This window comes from Poecilia reticulata, linkage group LG13 (assembly GCF_000633615.1).
Source record: "Poecilia reticulata strain Guanapo linkage group LG13, Guppy_female_1.0+MT, whole genome shotgun sequence".
Taxonomy (NCBI): Eukaryota; Metazoa; Chordata; class Actinopteri; order Cyprinodontiformes; family Poeciliidae; genus Poecilia; species Poecilia reticulata.
In genome coordinates, this window is record NC_024343.1 from 18661939 (window position 1) to 18683389 (window position 21451).

Below are 21451 nucleotides of genomic sequence, written 5' to 3' on the forward strand. Positions count from 1 at the left end.
ATTATGTTAGAAGAATCAGAAGAGCATTTAGCCAATGTTGTAAAGAACGTTCACATTACTGGTAAAATCGTAAACTAAAACCAAATGGACATTTTCCCCTGAATATGATTTAAAGAGCTTTAAATGTGTTCTTACGAGTTTTTCCATTTTGTTTAAGAATAATTTCACAAAGAAGTGTATGAAAAAACTTTATTTTTCAGATTAAAGAAATAGCAGCACTATTGTAAAGGACAGTACAAATATTTACATGGTTTATGAAAGAACATTATAAGATAAAGTTTGCTTTTTATGCTGTGATGGCATCATGTTCTCTGAACACGATTGTTTTGGGATTGATTCCGACACTTTTGGTTGTGTTGTGTGTTTTATAGATGCCGATGAGACGATCCGCAATCTCAAACATGTTGTTCCTCAAGGAGATGATGATGAACTGAGCGTTCTTTGTCTGTTCCTGCAAAAAGAAAAACACATTTTAATTATTTAAGCACACAGTTACTGTTGAATAATGTCTTAGTGCAGTGGGGATTCTCTCGGTTTATACACTTTAAAGCTTAAGAATCGTTCTGTTGCAATCAAGTTATGATGCGACCATCGAGAACAAATCATAAAAGCTTTAAAAATATTAAAAGTAAACTAGCAGCCTGATTGTGCTCACATAAATATAACAGGCAACGATGGAGACGTTCTTGAAGTCCAGCGCTGCATCGATCTCGTCCATGAAGTAAAGCGGGGTGGGCTTGTAGTGATGCAGAGCAAACACTAGAGCCAGAGAGCTGAGGGTCTTCTCCCCTCCAGACAGGTTAAAGATCTTTTTCCAACTTTTCTTTGGTGGACGAACACTAAAACAAATAAAAACGAAAGAATACGTCAAATAAATAACAAACATAGAGCTAACGTGTGGACTGCTTTTTTTTTTTAATACTCTCTTACCTGAACATGATTCCCTCAGAGAACGGATCCAAGCTGTCCACTAGCTCCAGCTCTGCATCCCCACCTAGTGTCAGCATCTGGTAGTTCTCCTTCAGCTTGTTGGTGATCATGTTGAACCCGGTCATGAACTCGTTGAGCCGCTGCTTACGGAGGTCCTCGTAGGCGTGCTTGAACCTGTCTCTGTCCGCTGTGATCTCGTCCAACTGGGCGACGCGCTGCAGGTACAGCTCCTCCTGAGGACACAAAGAGTCTGAGATGACGCGCGTTTATCTTATGCCGATGTAAAACAAAGTCCGTCTATTGGCGCCAGGTTTTATCAACTGGTGATGAATGTCCGCTTCGTCGCTCCTCAGTCGTTTTCATACTTGTGAAATTTTGCGCTTGTAAACGTAGACGTGCACACGCGAGCCTGCCACGCGACACAAACATTTAAAAATGCGCAACTTTTGTCGCTGTTTTGTGTCGGGTTTCAACATTAACCTGTCACCGTCGCTCCCTAGCAAAGCTAGCTAGCAGAGCTATGTTAGCTATATTAGCTAGAGAAGCTATGAAGACATCTGCGTGCGACTCAAACTTTTGCCTGACAAAAAAGCAAAATGAGATAAAAAACAAAAAAAAAACATGTACAACACTAAATAGTTCTAAAAAAAAAAATTTGAAGACCTGTGATTAATATATTTAAAGTCAACTTACGAATTACAGATTTCTAACTAGTTACATGAATGCAAGACTTTTCAAGCAGGCGGAGACCCTAGAAATTCACTGCTGCTCTCGGGGCAGCAGTGAATGAGATCCTTCATCCCGACCAACGAGACAACCAGGACACCTTGTAGTGTTTGTGTGTACCTTCTTCTTGTACTCTGCAATGGCTCCTAGATTGGGCTTCATTTGACTACACTGGCTCTCCAGCATGCTGATCTTGTTCACCAGGATGTTTGGATCTGAGATGGTTTCCAGCTCAGCAGGAGGAAAGACACGGAGTTCCTCTGCTGCCTGGCCCTCAATGGTGTGAAGGGACAGCTTGGTGCTCTGGAAGACAAAAAACAGGCATTATTGAAGACAACAAAGCTAAGGGGGCCTGGTTGTTCCCCAGCTGTGTACTGGTTTAGTTATGTGACTCGCCTCATCCTGCCAGTACTTGATCTTGCCATTGTGCTTTGTGATGGCGGCGTCTATCTGCTCAATGGTCAGCCGGACGTTGAGCGACTCTTCTTGCAGCGCGTGCTCCTGCTGCTGCAGGGCCTTGATCTCCTTGGAAACGTTCTGATACTGCTCCTGCACCTCAGGCAGAGTGGCCTACACAACCAGAACCAAAGCAGGAGTAGATCAGCTTTATTGATGCTGAGGATGTCCTCTGAGAGAGAAACACTCCCCCAGCAGATTTAAGACGTTCTGATACTAATAATGTAAATGGTGAGCAGCAACCTCTGCCTCGTGGCAGGCTTTCATGATCTCCCCCGCCTCATCTTCTAGTTTCTTCAGCTGCTCTGTGAGCTCAGCCATCAACTTCTCGTTCTCTTTCAGCTCAGCTTGCACACGAGCAACGCTCTCCTCACACTTTTTCAGGTTTCTGTGAGACAAACGGAAGAGGATTTAGGCCTTTTTTCATCAGTGGTGTTGACAGCAACAGCTAAAGCAGATCAATCATTTCATTGGCCTTCAGAAAGCAAGGCGTTTGAATTACTCTGGCTAGATGCTGCTCACTTTAACATTGTATACAAGCCGTTAGTAGCGTGATCATTTTTCAGTGTTGAGTAGGGAAATGTATATAATGGTTATCAGCCAAAACAGGGATATTAAAAACGTATATTTACCAAAATGTTCATATTGGTGAATCTACTTTGATAATCCCTCTCTTGTAGACCCTACATTTTTTTTTTCTTTCATGGTACAAATTTGTTGCACTTGATTGTTGCATTAAACAAATGAGTCAACACGTATTAAAGTCTTTACACAGAAAACCAGAACTGACATCACCAACCTCAAAGAAAGTCCACCGTTAGTGGCAGCAGGATGAAGGCGGACTGTTTCACCTTTAATATTCCCTTCCCTTACCGATCAGCCGTCTTTATGGCCACTTTGGCCTTGGTGATGATGGAGGAGCAGTCGTCGAGCTCTTTGTTGATCTTGTCAAGCTTATCCTGCTGAGCCTTCAGTTTGTGGCTGTTGATGTCAACAATCAAGTTGTGGAGTCTTTTCACCTCGTTTTCCACCTTCCCGGCCTTACTGGATGCTGACTCAAAGTCTAATAAAGAGAGAGGGGGGGGAAGAAAAAAAAAAAAAAAAGAAATTAAACATTTTGGCATTAAAACTTAAGGTAATCTATTTAAATTAAAATCTACTCTGTATTGAAGATATACTAAAGGGTAGAGTGTATTTTTCCAGAAGTTAAGTCTTAATCTGACATGAGGAAGGATATAATGACATAAAACAATTAGCACCTCTCTTTACAGTTTATGCAAGTTCCTACCTTTCTTGAATGCCTCCAGGCTCTTCTCCATCTGTTTCTGCTTGGCTTTGTCTGGGGCAGCTGCCAGCACGTTGGCTTCAAGCTCCTTAATCTGAAGTTTCAAGTGAGTCTCCTGGTCAGCCAGACTCTGAGGGAAGAAGGGGGGAAAAAACAAAAAAAAACTCTGAGAAACTTCTTTAATTAGGTAAAAAACTGCTCGTTTGTAAGCCTGGATATAGGCAACTGATATCATTTGAAGGATAAATGAAGCATAAACAAGGAGGCAAACGGTGCATAAAGTGTCGTACGCTCATGCTGTTTGTGTATTTTTCCAGAGTGTTCTTCATCTCTCTGAGCTGAGGCTGCAGGCGCTGGACGTTCTCCTCCAACTGCAGCCGTCTCTCCTGGCAGCCGTGCAGCTCTGACACTTTCTCATTCAGCTTGCTCTCCATACGGTCGAGCTGTAAAAACACACATGGAAAATCAAGTTTTGTTGTGATGGAGGACACGCTTGGTACACGCATCGCATGAGCACTTCAGATGCCCAGTTGGACTTACACTATTCAACTTGAAGACGAGTGAAAAGAGCACAATGCTACTAATATATCGTTCTAGATATTGAGAAAAAAAAAAGATTTGCATAGAAAAATGCATAATATGCATTATTCTCATCAGTTTAATAAAACGGAAAGTCAATAAGAGTTTAACGGCCAGCTTCTGATTGAATTAAATCCCAATGTTTCCAAACTATAAATACAACCAACAGCATGTACTTTGATGCAAACAAAGGCCAAATAAATGGAGATGACATTACGCCTTTGTTTCTCTTTAGATTCAAAACTGAACCTCCAACATTTTCTCCGTCATCGCCACGATCTTTAGGGAGAGGAAACTGGACTTCATTCAAAATCAAGATCAGAAATAATTCAAACTAATCAAAAGTTTTTTTTGTTTTGTTTTTTTTTTTAATGCCATGCTTGAGTTGAAAATGTGACCTTTTATTTATTTGCATGTTTTGAACTAACCTCGACCTGGGACACCCCTTGGCTGATAGAAGACCCCATCCTGCCTTTCATAACTCTTCCACCGCCAGTCATTGTTCCTGTGCAACAAAAACAAAAGAATGAGAAACAAAAACTTTCCTGAGAGTTAATTATTAACCATCCCGTCACGGTCTGTGAAGGACAAGCTGAAATAAGATAACACTTTGCATTGTGATGGTCAAAAAAGCTGCTTTGATAAATGATTTAAAGTTAATTTATATTATCCTGTAATAATCGAGATTAAGGAAGATGGGTTCTATTACAAAAACAGGGAGACTCAGTTGTTTTGGTTTGATCATTGGGGCAAAAATACTTTAAACTGCCATGCTAACATCATACCAACAATACAGAGCAAATATTTTCAGATGAAATACTTCAGATAGTTCATCTGAAAAAGTTAGCATACCATATTATTGTAGTTTGCACCAAAAATAGCTTATATTCTGCAACTTTTTCTACAATTTCATACGGACTCTTTCATATACTATGTAATTTTTTTTAGAACACAGTTACAGCCTTGATTTAAAGCATTCTACTACCGATTGTAAAATAAGCTGCAAACTTATAAAAGCGCCATTATGACAAAAATAAAATAAAAATACTGATATACAAGCTTATCTCATCACATTAACGTTTTTGTGAAACAACTGAACTGAGCTCAGGCCATTAGAATTTACATCAAAAGATATAATCGGATTTTTTTTATCATTCCCTAATTAAATAAAAGCAGAAAGGTCACTCAGACTTAGGCCTGTCGCGATAAACGATAAATCGATTAATTGCACGATAAATTAAACCTATCGACCTCATTTTAATTATCGTCTTTATCGTCTCTTCCTGTCTTTTTTTCTTTATGTTGATGACACTGAATGAAAAAAGGCTCAGCTATGGACTCTCCACTGACCCTCCCTTCCTCATTTCCTTAATGTCCAGCGCACACGACACGAGTTGTCAGGCCGAATATCGGCCCATTTCCAAAACCTGAGAGACACATTAGCCATCAGAAATTCTAGGTATAACGGTTCGATCGGGTTCAGCCATGTGGAGCCACATGGGCACAAAATAAAGGCTACAAGTCCAGGTAACTAATTTTAAAACCAGGCATTAATCAATGTTGTACTACAATCTACCTGTGATGCATGTGGCTAGAGTCAGCGTAAAGTCCTGACTCAATAAAAATCATTATAAACTATTTGTTACTTTAACGAAGAACAGCTGAAAAGTTACCAGGTTCATCAACTGCAGTAGCAATTTGGCTCCAACTCCTCTCCTTGTCATTTCTATATTCTTTGTACAAAATGTTGAATAAATATGAATGTTGTTTCCACATATCTCTGGACTTGCGCTGTGTCAGCTGTTTGGGATTCCCCTCGTTATTTCCCCTCAGAAAGCATGAAGGAGAATCCACACTTTCTGATTGGCTACCTGTCGCATTCAACGGGCTGCGTTAAGCTCCCAGTCGGGGAAAACCCCCGATTTAGATTGGAGCGGCCAAGACAATCTACCGTAACACCATACACTGCAGGATGATCTGTTACGAAATCACCAGCAACAATCTTGGATCGGATAATGTTCTAAGATTGTCATAAGGGGAAAATAGGGGCAGAAAATCGTGTAATGTGAACTATTGCATTAAGGTAGTCTGATGTGCCCATCTTCTCTATTTAAATCTAGTGACTACTGAAGGGCAATATAGTATACAGACTTCATAATCTGCACTCTTTTGGTTGAATGCAGTATTTATTTCCACTTTGGCTTTATGTTGTTTAGTTTTTATTCAAGTAAATTTTTTGTAAATGGAGACTGCGAATCCATTTTATTTTTGTTTTTGATTGTTTTGTTTATTTAGTTCATCAGTTCCAGTGTTATGTGTTCGTTTGAAAATAAAGTGCATTTATCTATGGCAGGAAATCGCATGCATTATTAGTCATTTCCATAAAATCAATGTCTAAGGTCTTGAAACAATATTATCGTTTATCGCAATAATTTTTTTTAGACAATTAATCGCTCAGCAAAATTTGTTATCATGACAGGCCTAGTCAGACTGAGTATTGTTGAAGAGAATGTACACAGGCTCAGGAGAATCACAAACACGGCTCCAGGAACTGATCAGTTTTATCAGAAAAGGTTGAAGTTATAAGAAAACCTAGACTCATGTTTTAGTCAAATAAAGTTTCTGCTGTCAACTTTTAACAGTTTTTTAACACCAGTACCAGCTGTGGATACAAATTGACAAAGAAAAGAAAAAAAAAGAAAGCAGGACAGGAATCCATGTAGGAGTGATGAATCTCACCAACCTGCCATCTCAATTATCTGCCCCTTCAGGGTGACCACCCTCCAGCGTTTGTCCTTCTGGAAGGCCATCCTGGTGGCCTGCTCCATGTCTTGAGCGACCAGGGTGTCCCTCAGGGCAAAGTAGAACGCTGGTCTGACCCTCTCATCGTTTACTCGCACCATGTCAAAGAGGCGGGGGGTGTTCTCTGGCGTGTGAATGGGGGTCATGTTCTTCTCCCAGACCTTCATCTAAATCATTAAAAAAAAAAAAAAAAAAGCAGTCAAAAGGAGAAACAAAACTCTGTTTTAAGTTTACTGAATCTTAACGGCATGCTGACTGAAGTTTCTAAGAGTTACATTACCTTGTCGAGGCCGATGAAAGTGGCGACACCGATATTCTGCTCCTTGAGGAAAGTGACGCATTTCTGAGCCGTGTCGATCGTATCCACCACGATGTTGTCCAGAGCGCCGCAGCAAGATGAAATGGCCACATCATACTTTTCATCTATGGCTCCAAGATCTCCCTACGAGCACCAAAACCATTTTAAAAACCCCGCGTTACGATTATGAGAAACAAATATAGGAATAATGACAAAAATATATACAAATGAAAAGGTTTTCTGTAACATGTAAGCAGGTTTTTACCAATCTTCCGTAGATTCCAGGGATTTTGCCGCTCTTCTTGAGCTGCATCAGGGCGTCCAAGACTTTTCCTCGGCTGCGATTGGAGGACAGGGAGCTCTTGGCTTCGTCCACCTTTTGCTGCAGTTCTCTCACCACATGCCTATTTTCATTATCCACCTTCAGCAGCTGCTCCAACTCTTCCTGGTCCTGTAGTGAAACATGGAGTGTAAGTAAAGCAGAAGCTTTTTTTTATTAAATGAATATAAAATATTTTAAGGTCTTGATTTTAGATACATGGAACTTAAGACTTCACGCTGATTTTGGTTTATCTCTGTTGATCGTTTTACCTTCTTGAGCTCCTTTTCCTTCAGGGGGATTTGGACCTGCAGGTCTTTGATGGCGGGCCGGCGCTCCTGCAGAGTGTCCGAAGTCGTCTGGAGCGTCTGCTTGGCCGCGTTGAGCTGAGTCAGAGCAGTTTTGTGGCGGCTGAGGTAGATGTCGAGCTCGGACTGAGCGATGTCCATTTGAGAGCGGGTCTCGTTTACGGCCTTGCTGAGTTCCATGAGCTCTTTCTCCCTTTTCTGGTAAGTAAGAGCGGTGTTTAAAAAAAAAAAAAAAAAAAGTCTCAAGAACAATTGAAGACTTCATTTAACAGATAGTAATGCAGAGCTATTCCGGTAACCTCAGCCAAGTTGTCAGGACATCTGCAACTACACACACACACACACACACACACACACACACACACACACCTCTTTGTCCTGTTGCAAGCCACTCGTCTCTTCCTTCAGACTTTCCATCACTACTTTCAGTTTTTCTTCTTCTTTCGCTTTCTGCTTCTCCAGGTCTTCTTTTTGGGCCGTTGCTTCAGAGATGGCTTGTTCACTGCTGGCTGGTATGCCTCGCACTTCCTCCAGCTGAATAATGAGCCAAACAACCAATAAAAACTGTTAAAACTAAAGGAAAATTTTACAATTTTCTCAATTCAAAATGTGAGCATCAGTTCATTAAGCAGTGAATATTATGATTCAAGACATTTTTTTCCCCTGTTAATTCTTGTTTAGAACTAGTGAAAACCCTAAATTAAGTCTCACAAATTTTCAGTTTTATTTAAAAAAATAAATAAATACAAGACGAATGAGAAAGAAATTCAATACAGAAATGCTACAGCCTATGTAATCATCTAAAAAGACTTGAAAGTTGTCCAGTGAGTTTTCGCACCTTCAACAAGTAGGTAAGCCACAAGTTCCTGCTTAAGAACTCGTCTCTTCATATTACTGTATCGAAGCAATGGCAAGTTGAGAGAAATAAGTGTGGTAAAAAAAAAAAAAAAAAAAAAAAGTGCAAAAGTAACAGCAAAAACTGCTGTCTTGTGAGGACTGTGAACAAAAGCCCATTCAAGAGTTTGGTGGAACCTGACGAGGTTTGGAGGGCAACATTAGAAGCGTGTTACCTGGGATAAGAAAGAAGAAGGGGGAAAAAAAAAAACACTAGACTGTTGCTAACTGCTCAAAAGAAGTTCTTATTTCATCAAAGTAAATTTTGAACATTAAGAAGTCAAGCTCCAAGACTCTGGAGGAAGAGTGGTAAGGCACAGAAGCCATGTTGCTTGAGGTTCCTACATACAGTCTGTGTGGATTTGGGGGGCCAGGTCGCCTTCTGCTGTTTGTCCACAGGGTTTCATCAAGTCCATCCAGAAACGTTAGAGCACATCACGCTTCCTCTACTGACAAGCTTTATGGAGATGCGCATTTCATTCTCTAGCAGGCTTTGGCAGCTGCCAACACTGCCAAAGGTTCCAGTCTATTGACCATGGTGTAACCATGAGTGACCACCAGCAAATTCACCCGAAACAAACAGAGTTTAAAGTCAAGAGGAGCCAACAATGGAGGCGAGCTGAAGGCGGCTACTAAAGCAACCTGGGCTTCCATTACGCCACAGCAGACACACAATTCTTTAATAATTTAACTGACAAAGAAACAGTTTTTTTTGTTGAAGTGCTAAAATAAATGAAATGATAATTTATATATTATTGTGATAAATATAACATCTCTCATCAACAAACTGTAACCCATGGAGCACAACGCCTCTGACTTTAACACACATGGCACTGCATCCGTCATCTCCATGGTTACCTGCATATGCATTTTGTAGTCTATTGAAAACACATATTTGCTGCTGTTATGATGCAAAAAGTAAAATGTGAGTTTAGTAGTCGTTAGTAGATGAGATGTATGCAAGTTCAGCTCAAAGAGGAAAAAAAGGTATTAAAAAAAACAAAGGAGATGATAAGGAAGCTGCCTGCCACAAATCTATATATTATGTAAATATATAATACTGTGGTCAGCTTCCAAAAGCAAGAAAATGTCCACCTAATGTGAAAAATACTTTAAAGTGCAGTATTGATGGAAAACATAAATAAGAAACTGAATAGATGTAAAGCTAATAAGGACCTTTAGGTCCAAGAAAACAAGATGCATGGATGTAATTCCTATTTTTCATCCGTTAGCTTTTATTACAAAAAATTAAAATAATAAAAAAATTCATTTATAAGCTTGTTTTGACTTTAACGAGATACAATTTGAAACCAGGCCACTAATTTGTGTATTTACACTTTGAGGTTTCCAAGAGAGACGATGACTCATTTTGATCTTGCAACTATGATGTCGATCTTTTTCCCCCTCTTCACCTCGGACGATGCCAGAGGCAAAACAAGCAAAAATGTAAGAATTTAGTTATACGACAAGTGCAGTCTGTAGATGTTACAGTCAGAGCTGCTATAAATGAGAAAGCCAAAAATGAAAATAAAAACGTAAATATTAGAAGAATCAATTGGGATTAAAGATGGATATTTTTGAAGACCTTTACATCAAAAGTGCACGCAAAATTTAAAAACTATTATTTGACTCACATATATGTTGTTTTTTTTGCAATTATTTTTGATCGCACTGCTATTGTTACGAATAAAAAGAAGAAAAAAAAAACAACAGGAGAAAAGAATAAAGGGAAGCAACACAACAACCTCATTTAATTGTGATAGGATTTCCTTTAAGACTTTGCCTGTAGGAGATCTGACTGAAGTCAGAACATCCCATTTTACTAACTCAAATACATAAAGCTCAGATTACTACCTGTTGTGAAAGTGTTATTTCTAAGAAACATGATCAGGACTGTGTTTAATTGTCTGTGGATCACAATTCGGATCATTAAGCAAGAAAACCACAGGATATGATGCTCCATTTATGCATGTGGTGTAAGACCTGGAATAAATTTGATAGAAGGACCCCATTGGGAGGGGAAAGGGAAAAAAAAAAAACACACACACACAAAACAGACACATAAAAAAAAGAATCCATGTAAATTACCAGCTACTATACGATGCATTCTAAAGCAGACCGAGAGCACACATGTAATCAAATATAAGCACACGAGGACCAAACAAGCCCTGGTTGAGACTGGCACAACAGTCTGCATTTTGGCGGAGCTGAAACAAAGCAAGAATTGGCATACGCATATATAGTTTATGTTCTGTAGGGTTAACTGCGGGTGAAATGTGAATGTGGCTGCTGGAAGTGTTACACAAGCCAGGCCATAGTTGACTACCACACAGCAGAACACTGCTCCCCAGAGGTCAGCCTGCCTCTGCCCAGCTCCCCCTCTGACCAGCAGAGTTCCAGAAGAAAAGGCTTTCAGAGCTGGGAAGAAACGTCAGCCACACGTCCCCGAAGCAAAGCCTGACAAATGATTTCGATCAGCTATGTTGCAAAAAATAAAAGGATCGGCAGTTTAATCCATCAGGGCAAAAATAGTTTAGCAAAGCACACGCCCAGATTCACTTTGTGCAGCTTCACGGCCCCCTAGTGTCTGATAACTCGTTGACAGTTTCACATTAGTTTTTATTTTATTCCATCGATAGCATCACTTTAATGAAACCACAAAAATCATATAAAGCATCCCTTCTTCAAGCACTGCTGAAAAGAAAATTTTTCAAATAAGGAATTATTTGTACAGTAGTTGTTTCACTATGACTGTAATTCATAAAAAAGGAACCATTCCTTGATGCAAATATCAGTGAGTAAAAATATCCAGATTTTAAGTAAGACAAGAAAAGCCACTGTTTTGCATTTTCTTTAGTATCGCAATCAACGTGCAGTCAGACAAAATGCTGTCACAAAAGCTATTAAACAATTTATTTATTTTTTTTTTTTTTATTTAATTTGTATCTCTTCAGTTTTCACACAAAAAAATTGTAAAAATTTCACACTGTGAAAACACTTAATCCTAATAAGTGACTTTGGTGTAGATTCTGCTTTAAACATCTTCGTACATCTGAAATAAGTCAAAGCAAACCTACAGCTAACTTTGGAGCTTATTTTGCGTAAATAAGTAATAATTCCTTAATATTAATAAAATAAAAGAACAAGTTCCACTAGATTATTTAACTTATACCATTTTCCCCCATATAATCAGTGAAAAATTCTGCCAGACAAACTGGTACCGTTTCATCTCTATTCAAGAATTACTGACTTAAAACAAGATCCTACATCTTGCTGAAAAGTTACTTGCAAGTATGTTTTGACTTATTTTAGGTGTACTAAGATATTCGTACTAGAAGCTAGAGCGAAAATACTTAGTAAAATTGTATTTTTCAAGTAATAAATATTTTCTCCTTAAAGAGAACCTGATTCAGCCTAAAATATATATACGAAAAAAAAATTATATTTATCCTTAAAAAAGTAATAGTGGATAAAAATGATTGTCAGTTGTATGTCTTATGCTGGACAACCGCATGAGACACACAACCCCTCCAAACACGTCATTTCACTACATCTGAGCAACAAAAACAGTAAACACCAAAATCCTTGTGGTTCCATTTCTGACACATTTTTTAAAAATATATATTTTATTTCTTCATAGGCCACGACCTAAAACACACATACCAACCCCGTCAATGCCACGGCTGCCTCAGCATTACTTTTTAATTAAATGTGTGGAGTAAATTTAGAAAACAAAAGGCTAAAATTAAACGCCTCTGTCAGATCCAGTATTTGTGAGCCTCTGAACTGTGCTGCTGCTGCCTGCAGTGACACTGTCAGAGTGACACAACTTATCTATCACAGAGAGGCAAACACTAAAACCAAGTGAGATAAAGTCACTGAACTGCATGCTACAGTGGATCTGCTGCAACCTAAAGGCCAACACACCTTTTTCTGGTCTTTTTCCAGCTGCTTCTGCAGTGCCTTGTTCTTGCTCTTTGAGTGTTTAATCTTCTCACGCACTTCAACATCCTGCAGGTCCAGCTGGGTGAACTTTCCCTTCTGGGTCTCAATATACTTGTTGATCTTATTTTTTTTCCTGGTGGAGGAAAAGCATTTTTTTTAAGAATTAAATTCTAATCAGTTTTATGGGGGGAAGAAAATCTATCAAAAGCAATCCTTAAAAAAAAAAAAAAAAAAAAAAAAAAAAAAAAAAAAAAAAAAAAAAAAAAAAAAACACTAATAAATAGGGGAGAACGGGGACAAGTTAGTTTCTGTACTTTTTTAGTAAAAGAGTTCCTTTAAGGGAATAACAGTACATGAAACTGTCATGTTTCTACTCTTTTTCAAAGCCAACTACTTTATAAATAACTAATTTCACATAGATTAGAAACTCAAAGTGCTGATGAATTCCTCTAAATGTCTGAACAAGCAAATAAAAACCTAAATTAATAGAAATGTTACTTAGTACACAAACCGGGTTACATTAGTAACAGAGGAAACAAGTTAAAGAAAAAAAAGAAAGAAGAGAAGCCGATTTCTTACTTTTCCACATTTTGGAGCTCTTGGTTCATTTTTTCCATCTCTTCTGATATCTTTGCATTTTTTTCGGTGAGCTCCTTGGTTTCCTCCAAGATCTTTTGCTTTTCCTGTTCTTTATCAGTCACACGTTTTTGTAGATCATGACTAAAGGCAAACAGAAACCAAAATATTTGCTTTAAAAAAAAAAAAAATCAAATTATGCAATAATATATATCTTTTTCTATTTATACACTTCACAATGGTAAGATATCAGAGAAGCATCCCACAGAGCTCTTGCCGGTCCTTCTTTTTGTCATATTTTGTCCTGTCTGGAGCACAGAGGTGCTGCTGGTGTAACTCACACATAGTACTGGTGGAGCTGGCTCTTGTGTTTGAAGATGTCGTTCTCCAAGGTGAGAAACTCCACGGCTTTATTCTTTTCCCCCTCCAAAGCATTTTTCTCCTTTTCTACCAGCTTAACTCGATTCAGCTAGGACAGAAGAAAAAAAACAACAACTGATACTTTTGTCTAGAAATTAAAGTAAAAAAATAAATAAATGTAAAAAATCCTAAATTCTGCGGTCTAATGAAATTAAGCTATCAGAAACTACACCAGAGACATAAAAATAATTAGGTACAAGCAGAATATAAATTAAATTCAATAAATGACTCATTTGTAAGCTGGTGTAATTTAACTTTTGAGTAATACTTTATATCTGAATCTCAAAGTGAATGAGAGGGTTTTCTCACAAAACCCTCTCATAAATATTTATTTATTTCCATATTTATTATCTCATTTGTTCACCTCTCAGCCCGACTATGCAGTTTTACAAAAAACACTCCCAAAGAGAAACAAACCCACGCAAGTGTAGTTACCTTTTCTCCCCTTTGCTCATTGAGCAGCTCGATGCGGCGAGACAGAGTTTGGATCGGTTCTTTGAGACGGCATGAACCGATGATGTCCTCCAGGTACTCCAGCATCCCCTCATCATGCTCCGTCTGACCTTTAGGCTTCATCATGGCAATCTGCTCCACCTCACCCTACACACAGCCCAAAAGAGCAGATTGGAAAAGGCACACACTGATTCACAATAGGGCTGCATTAAAAAAAATCATTAAAATAATTTAAAAAAAAAAAACATACACAAAAAAGTTGCACCAATCTTTCTTTAAAATAATTTTTAAGACACAGAGACAGCTCTCTCCCACACACAATTTTAAACAAAGTGCACAAAAGTGTAAATAACATTACACAACACAGAAAGACGACATAAAAAAATAAATAAAAATAAATAAATGAAAAATCCTGTCACTGAAAATCTCCAACTGTGAAGGGACAAATTACACGATTGCATTTGTGGAACATAAAACATGGAGTTACTACTGTTAAAACATCACAGCAACCCACCAACAATAATTTATAGTGATGACAGAAAAAGTAATTTAAATTGTCATATGGATGTTTTTTGCAAAAATGAAGAGCGATGCACCGATCTGGCGTTTCCTCGCCGATGACAATTTTTTTGGTTTATTAAAAGCTCTGGCCTGCGAGCCTGATTCATTTTATTTTGAGGAGTGTCACACAGAAAGATGAGCTCAAAGCTCTCTGATCATTGGAAATAGCTTCAAAACTAACAAAATGAGGAGTTACATGATTGTCTTAATTCAAGTGTCAAAGCATACATTTCTCTAACCTTATATTTTAAATCAACCTAAAATATTTTTTTCAAAGTATATGCAGTTGGTGGATTTGTTTGTAGACCAAATAAGGGAGATTTCTTTATTTCTGATACATTCTAAAAATAGGAGAGAAAAATTAAGAATTTTCTGTATTTTAGCAGCCAGTCAAAGAACAGAATCAAGCAACAACAAATAAAAAAATATAAAATTGTCCAATTCCATTCCCTCCCTAAGTGATTTGGTGCATCTCTAAAAATGAGAGCTATTAAAACAAGACTGACATCTCTAAAACTACACACACACACACACACACTTCCTCAACTCTCCAGTGCAACCCTACTGGAGTGGACATGTGCATTTATTGTAAATACCATGTCAATTAATATTTATGATTTTTTTTATAATAAAATGCTTCTTTTAAAGAGTCTCAATTTGAGATTTAAAAAAAAAAGAAAGAAAAAAATGTAGTTTAAATTTTTAATCTGAGAGAAAAAGCAGCTTTAAGAAAGAGTTGGGTGGTGGGAGGATCCCCACATCATCCTCTCCTCTGATCAGTGCACAAACTAGACAGCTTCCCCTCATTTACCAGAGGCCTGGAAAAGTGAGGTGACCTTGAAGACCAAGTTTAAACCTCCACACAGTCAAGCAGCCGCGTCACCGACAGAAACATACAAGAGGAATGAAAATGGACATGCTCACATTGAAAGGAAAAAAAAAAAAGTTCACCACTGAAATAAAATAAAGAATCCAAATACAACTAAATTTTAATCATGTCCCTTCAGTTGACCAGTAATAACCAGGCAGGTCAGATGCAATACGCTTTGCGGGGGTAGGAGTGTAACATGTGAACTTTTTCAGGGTGAGTTGCAAAACAACACATGGGGAAAATATATAAATAATTAAACAAGAAAATATTATTTTCAAGAATTCAGTTTACGTTAGAGTAATAAAAAAAATAAATATATATATATATATGTAAATAAAAAAATTCAATAAAAACGAGAACCATGGCAGTGGAGGGTGTTTTACCCTGCCACCCTGAAGCAGCACTGCTAATATTGGTTTTTTATTTTTTCTCACACACCAATATTTACGTGCTGCTAAAGTGTGGCAGGTATATGAGAAAGGGAGGGTCCAACCTGTCCTCCACTGGTGGCTCAGCCCCCCCCCCCAAAAGACAAAAACTCTCTCATAGTGGGAAATCCTTCAAACACTCACATGCATGTTGGTCAGCTGGTCAAATTGTGTCTTTTCCTTAAAATTCTAAAGCAGCAAATAATGGTTCGCACCCTTTTCACATTGTTTCAAACCATGATGCGCTGCTATAGCAGTCTAAGGGATGGCAGAGCACTCTCCTCTCCTTTCCAATTCCAGTGCAACAGGTTATTTCACCACCCCAGCCCACCCCAACACACACACACACACATACACACACACAGAGAAAGAGACAGGCAGGGCATAAAATATTTTAAAACTTTCACCAGGACATGGGATGAAGCACAGGGACTGGTAAACAGAACAGGATGGTCATAGGAAGGATAAAATAATTTTATTTTATTTTTTTAAATAATACAATTACCTGCAAGATCAGAAATCTGTTGTGGTCTAGATCAATACCGTGGCTGCGGAGTAAAGTGCCAACTTCTTTGAAAGTGGCCTTTTTGCCATCGATATGGTAGTAAGAGGTACTGTCTCTGTTGGCAGTCCTGGAAACATAGAACTTGCTGTTAGGGACGACTTCGTAGTCATCTCCTTCCTGGCTCAGGGGGGGGAGGGGCAGAAGACACAGCAGCAGAACAGAAGAGTTTAGGAGAGACTCAAACAGCTCTAAACATTCAGCTTTACAATTCACAGCACTCACAAAAATCACTGGTTGTTACAAATTGAAGAACGCCAGAGACAATTAAGACATAAAAACTTCCAAAAACATCAGATTTAGACAAGCAACTGTAATGTGTTGGGCGGGGGGCTTTTTAAATTAATAAAAATATATTGGTGCAATTTGTCACGTTTACATAAGTTAAACATGTTCAGTGAAATGAGGAGATTGCAAATGCACAACAAAAGAGTTGGCAGCGTGCCTAAAAATTCTTTACTTTAGCAAACAGGGCTTGTATTTCAGGCTGTGTACACCACCTTTACAAAAAATTATTTTTACTTCAGAAACAGCATTTCTGTGGGAGGAGGAACTCCAGAAAAATTAAGTCATGAGTTTAACAATTTGATTTGATTTTTACAGCACTTGTGAAGCGAAGTGAAATGCTCCTTTTTCGATGTAAGGTCAGCCAGGGGCAGAATTATTTACACTCCCAAAAGGCAGGGTAAAAAAAAAAAATTAATATGAAAAAATACTTTTTAGGTTTTTTTTTTTAGCAGTAAATTGTGATCTGAATAGAATCTTCCCTGTCACAGAAATATTTACATTGCAATAAAATAACAATTTGCTGACACGGCCCAAGTTAATTCAAAATTAAATTAAATAAAATAAAAAAATAAAAAACAACAACTGGAAATACAGGCAGTGACCAGTGCGATGTGAGGTGAATATAGTATGAGGGGGTGTAAACTAACTTTCAAGACTTATTTGAGTTTGTGTTTACTCACTAATGTTACAAATGAGTGGCAATTCTATTATGACATCTGATAAATAATATTTTGAAAAATATGACAATCATTACTGTCCTGTAAAAAAAGAAAAAAAAGAAATCTGCCTGATTTGAGTTTTTTAGTTTGGGCTGAATATTGAACTGTATGAAATGAGTGTATGTTGTTTCAGTGTGAAAGAAATATAGATAAATATACCTTATCAATAATCTTTTGAAAATGCACCTCCACGGTACAGCTTTGCACATCCTTGTGTTTATCAGAGCTGTGAATCAGCACTGAGAGCTTTTTCGATCTGATCTTTTGAGCTCTGTATCCAAACACAAAGAGCATTGAATCTATCACATTGGACTTTCCACTTCCATTGGGACCAATGATGCAGGAAAAGCGCTGGGAGACAGGTAAGGAAGGAGATAAAAATATAAGAAATCAATTATATGAAGATACACAACATCTACAACAAACAGTGTAAAGGTTGTATTTTTAGAGACGTGTGGTAGCATTTTATCTAGGTAAATCTGTAATACTGAAAGTATTCCATGTGAGTGTAGTTAAGGGTTCATGTGCTAAAACCCAGCCTGAGCAGAAACTGTGTGAGCAAAATACAGTGAAAAGGCAAAGGTTTGAAGAAAGTCATAATTAAAATGGAACTGTGGGAACAGCAATAAATCACTTCTGGTTGAGAGATTCACTAACAAAATCAAAATGGAGGATTGTGAACTTCTCACTTATTTTTTTATTTTTTTTTTAAATATAGTTAAACACCATAAAACTGCACCCTTTTCTAGTGTTTTAATATTTGTATGTCTTCAACAACAGGGTACAAAAAAAAAGGCCAGGAAATAAAATAAGACTAACACAAAAACAGTAAGGTTGACACTTAACACAAGTGATCTTATCAAACAGATTCAAAGCAGTTTTGCCCTGCCAGACATTAAAAAAAAAAAAAAGCTTCACATCCATGTTTGGTCATACCTTGTGAAAAGGCCCCAGAATCTGCTCCCCTGCATAAGACTTAAAGTTGCGATTAACTAAATGTGTGATCATCAGGCGAGGAGCGCCCGGTTCATTGGTCATTGCTGGGGGCGGAGGTGGAGGGATGCTGCCGAGAATCTCCTCCAAACTTCGACTATCAACCGCCTCAGTAGCTTCCCCCTGAGACGGATCTGTGGCACAACAAAAGTACAACTTTTTATTCTTCTGGTGCGAGTCGTTTCAGGTGGTGTTGGTGGAGAGAGAGAGAGAGAGAGAGAGAGAGAGAGAGAGAGAGAGAGAGAGAAGAGGGGTGGGTAGGTGGGTGACTGGGGGAGGGGTGGAGGAGCGCGCATACACACACACATACAAAAATAAAACAAACAAACACAACACACGCAGCAAGTCTCGGGTGAAACAACGACCGAAGAGAGAAAGTTGACGGGGCTTATTTTCCTTTGTTCTGAAATTAAGCGTGAGCCGAAAAAAAAATAAAATAAAATTAAAAAAAATACAGAAAAGACCATGAACCCACATTATTACCCAAACGCTCCCCACGACAAGCGTTGATACTGGAGTAGATGCGCCACAGTCACTTCGGTCGATGATGAATAACTAAAGTGTGTCCCGATCAAAAACGTCACAGTTTGAGTCATTTCTGACTGAAATTAAAAACACCAAGACAAACAGAAGTCCTCTTTTGGGAGGCAACAATATCGTTCAAACTATTATGTTGCCACCAGAGCAAGCCACAACGACCTGTCCAAAAAAAAAAAAAAAAAAATCTATTGTGCTCACATAAGCATAAACAAGCAAAATGAGTCGATGTTTGTGACTCGAATACAAGCAAACAGGCACAGAGTTAACCATTTTAACCCATCCTAACTAGAACTTTCCAAAAGCAACACAGAAATGAGCTGATATTGATACAATTTTTCTTTACTTGATATACAACGAAAAAAACAAAAACAAAACACTTTATCTTTCGAAATAAACTACCTCGTTTGCAGGAGACATCCGGACAAGAAGAACCATCGTCGTTAACAAAATCATCCCCAAAATTATTTATGACGAGCACTTCAGACAAAAAAAAAAAAAAAAAAAAACTATCAGCCCATTCTAACTACGTGTTCGCAAGAAGGAGGAAAAAAAAAAAAAAAAAAGCACTACAGCTGAGCCAATTGGCCTTCACCAGTACAGCAACACACGCAAAGCAATTGACCGAGCAACTTATTTGGATTCAGAGACACCAAAACAGCCTTTGTTACTTGCCAGTTGTCGTCGGTGCCTCCTCTTGGCCATTGGAGTTGGTTTCTTGAGGGGGTACATCCAACTCGTCCTCAGAGTCATCCCGAGGCTGCAGCCCTTTCCTTTTTGGCTCCCTTTTGGAAGCAGTGGAGCTTTTTACCGTTTTAGATGGCATGATATGAAATCTGAAGGGGCCATTGGAGGAAGAAGAAAAAAAAAAAAAAGAGGGAATATCCATGAGCGAGTTTTTTTTTTTTTTGTGCATGTCAATCTTCAAACTCCCATTATAGTCGGTCACTGGAGCTATTCTGTCAAGTTTTTTATCTTTGCCACAGCCAGATCTTACCGCCGCCCCTTTACTTGCTAATCGCTCTATTTATTCATATGCCAACACAGTAAGTGTAACAACAAAGTAAAGGTTTCTGGTGAAGATTAGGATGAATAAGATTACGCAGATTTGTCTGGGGGAGAAAAAAAACAACAAATTTCTAATGTTAAAAAAAAACAAACAAAAAAAAAACACGCAAGTTTCTGTAAAATCTTAAAAGAAAAAAAAACCCTCATTCAATAACATGGTGTGTCTGCATCTACAGTGGGGATCTTTTTCAGAGCGCCGCACATAGTTGTACAAAGCAGAAAAACTGGGGAATAATACAGTTAATATGGCGAACTTGAAAGCTCGATAGTTTCTATGCAAATAAGGTGAAATGGTTCCCCATAGAGCCTTGTAACGCCTATGTTGGTTGTCCACTTCTGCGCAGCTAAACGGGTTTCTCAAACTGACATTAATATTAACTTTCAGTCCCATGAGTTTTTATGCTGGGGGGCGGAGGTAAAATACGGAATAACCTAACCTAACCCCTGTGATAAGATGCATACTCACAGAATTAATAAAACCTAAGCACAACGATAGATTGAAATTTTAGTCACACGTTTTAAAAATAAGCAGCTCGTTTGTCCTGGCTTTTTCGTAGTTTTCACATCTTACCATTAGGTCCATCATGCTATTCAGCGGTGCTAATGGTGAAGTTAGGTTAGCAGCTAAAGCTAATGGATGTCAAATATCGAAGCGGAGTCTAAGATGGCAAAATAGCCCAGTTTAACTTGCAGATCAGCCTAAAACGACGGTAAATGCAATAACGCTAGTTACTATCAAAATATTGCTTACTTTAATAACGTAAAATGTTTCACAGTTTCAAAGTATGATCAAAAATATCTCGCTAAAATGACTATTCTAGAATATAACGAACGCATTAAAATTAGCAATAGCCTTCCCGTCAAATTTCTAGAGTTTCTAATGCTAAAACCTAGTATAAAACGTTACTATCGGCAAGTCTCCCTTCGAAAAAAATTTGTGATTCCAGCAAATAGACGGTACCCACACATTACTCCCCACCAAAGTATCCTTAAGTACCTTCTAAGTTATACACACGATCCGTCAGAGGTCCTCCTATCTGTTGAAAATTGTGAATTAAAAAAAGTATCAGAAAATCCAAAACTTGACGAAAATAATCCATAAAATTCAGCCCAGTATCATTCCGAGTCGCTTCCCATTTGAAAACTGTATCTTGTAAATGGCGCCTAAACTGCACCGTCGAACCAAATTCGTTACAAACTGACGCAAGGCACCATGGATCGTTCGAAAGGGCAGGGCAGAAAAACGAAATTCAAAAAAGGGGACGGAGCCAACTACGCAGCTCTTTACACCCTTTATGTTCACAAACCGAACACCAGTGTAAGAATGAAAAAAGATAGCAAATGCTTTCTTCAAAATGAAAAGTTTTGTCAAGACTTAAGAAGAGTAAAGATTAAAATCTGGTGTGTTATTTTCTGGAAAATTCAAACGGTTG

General features: G+C 38.2%; 1 protein-coding gene across 1 annotated transcript; it reads right to left on the reverse strand.

Moving 5' to 3' along the window:
• Positions 1-175: 175 nt before the first annotated feature.
• smc4 (structural maintenance of chromosomes 4) lies at positions 176-21374 on the reverse strand. The gene is made up of 24 exons (XM_008425822.2): positions 21016-21374; positions 19626-19786; positions 18357-18547; positions 17580-17771; positions 16357-16533; positions 13974-14138; positions 13460-13587; positions 13122-13262; positions 12525-12675; positions 8073-8237; positions 7668-7901; positions 7342-7527; positions 7059-7220; positions 6720-6945; positions 4405-4481; positions 3688-3840; positions 3401-3527; positions 2986-3175; positions 2356-2500; positions 2053-2226; positions 1777-1959; positions 931-1163; positions 656-839; positions 176-451 (listed from the first exon to the last, which is right to left on the reverse strand). Exons 2-24 carry the CDS (start codon positions 19774-19776, stop codon positions 287-289), a joined length of 3900 nt encoding a protein of 1299 aa, XP_008424044.1. The 5' UTR covers positions 19777-19786; positions 21016-21374; the 3' UTR covers positions 176-286.
• Between the last annotated feature and the right edge of the window lie 77 nt (positions 21375-21451).

Coding starts and splice junctions, on each gene's coding strand:
- smc4 (XM_008425822.2), bottom strand. CDS start 19,776: ATGCCATCTAAAACGGTAAAAAGCTCCACTGCTTCCAAAAGGGAGCCA. Junction 7,902..8,072: donor GCTTGCAACAGGACAAAGAG/GTGTGTGTGTGT, acceptor CTTACTTACCAG/AAAAGGGAGAAAGAGCTCAT. Junction 452..655: donor TCGTTGCCTGTTATATTTAT/GTGAGCACAATC, acceptor TTCTTTTTGCAG/GAACAGACAAAGAACGCTCA.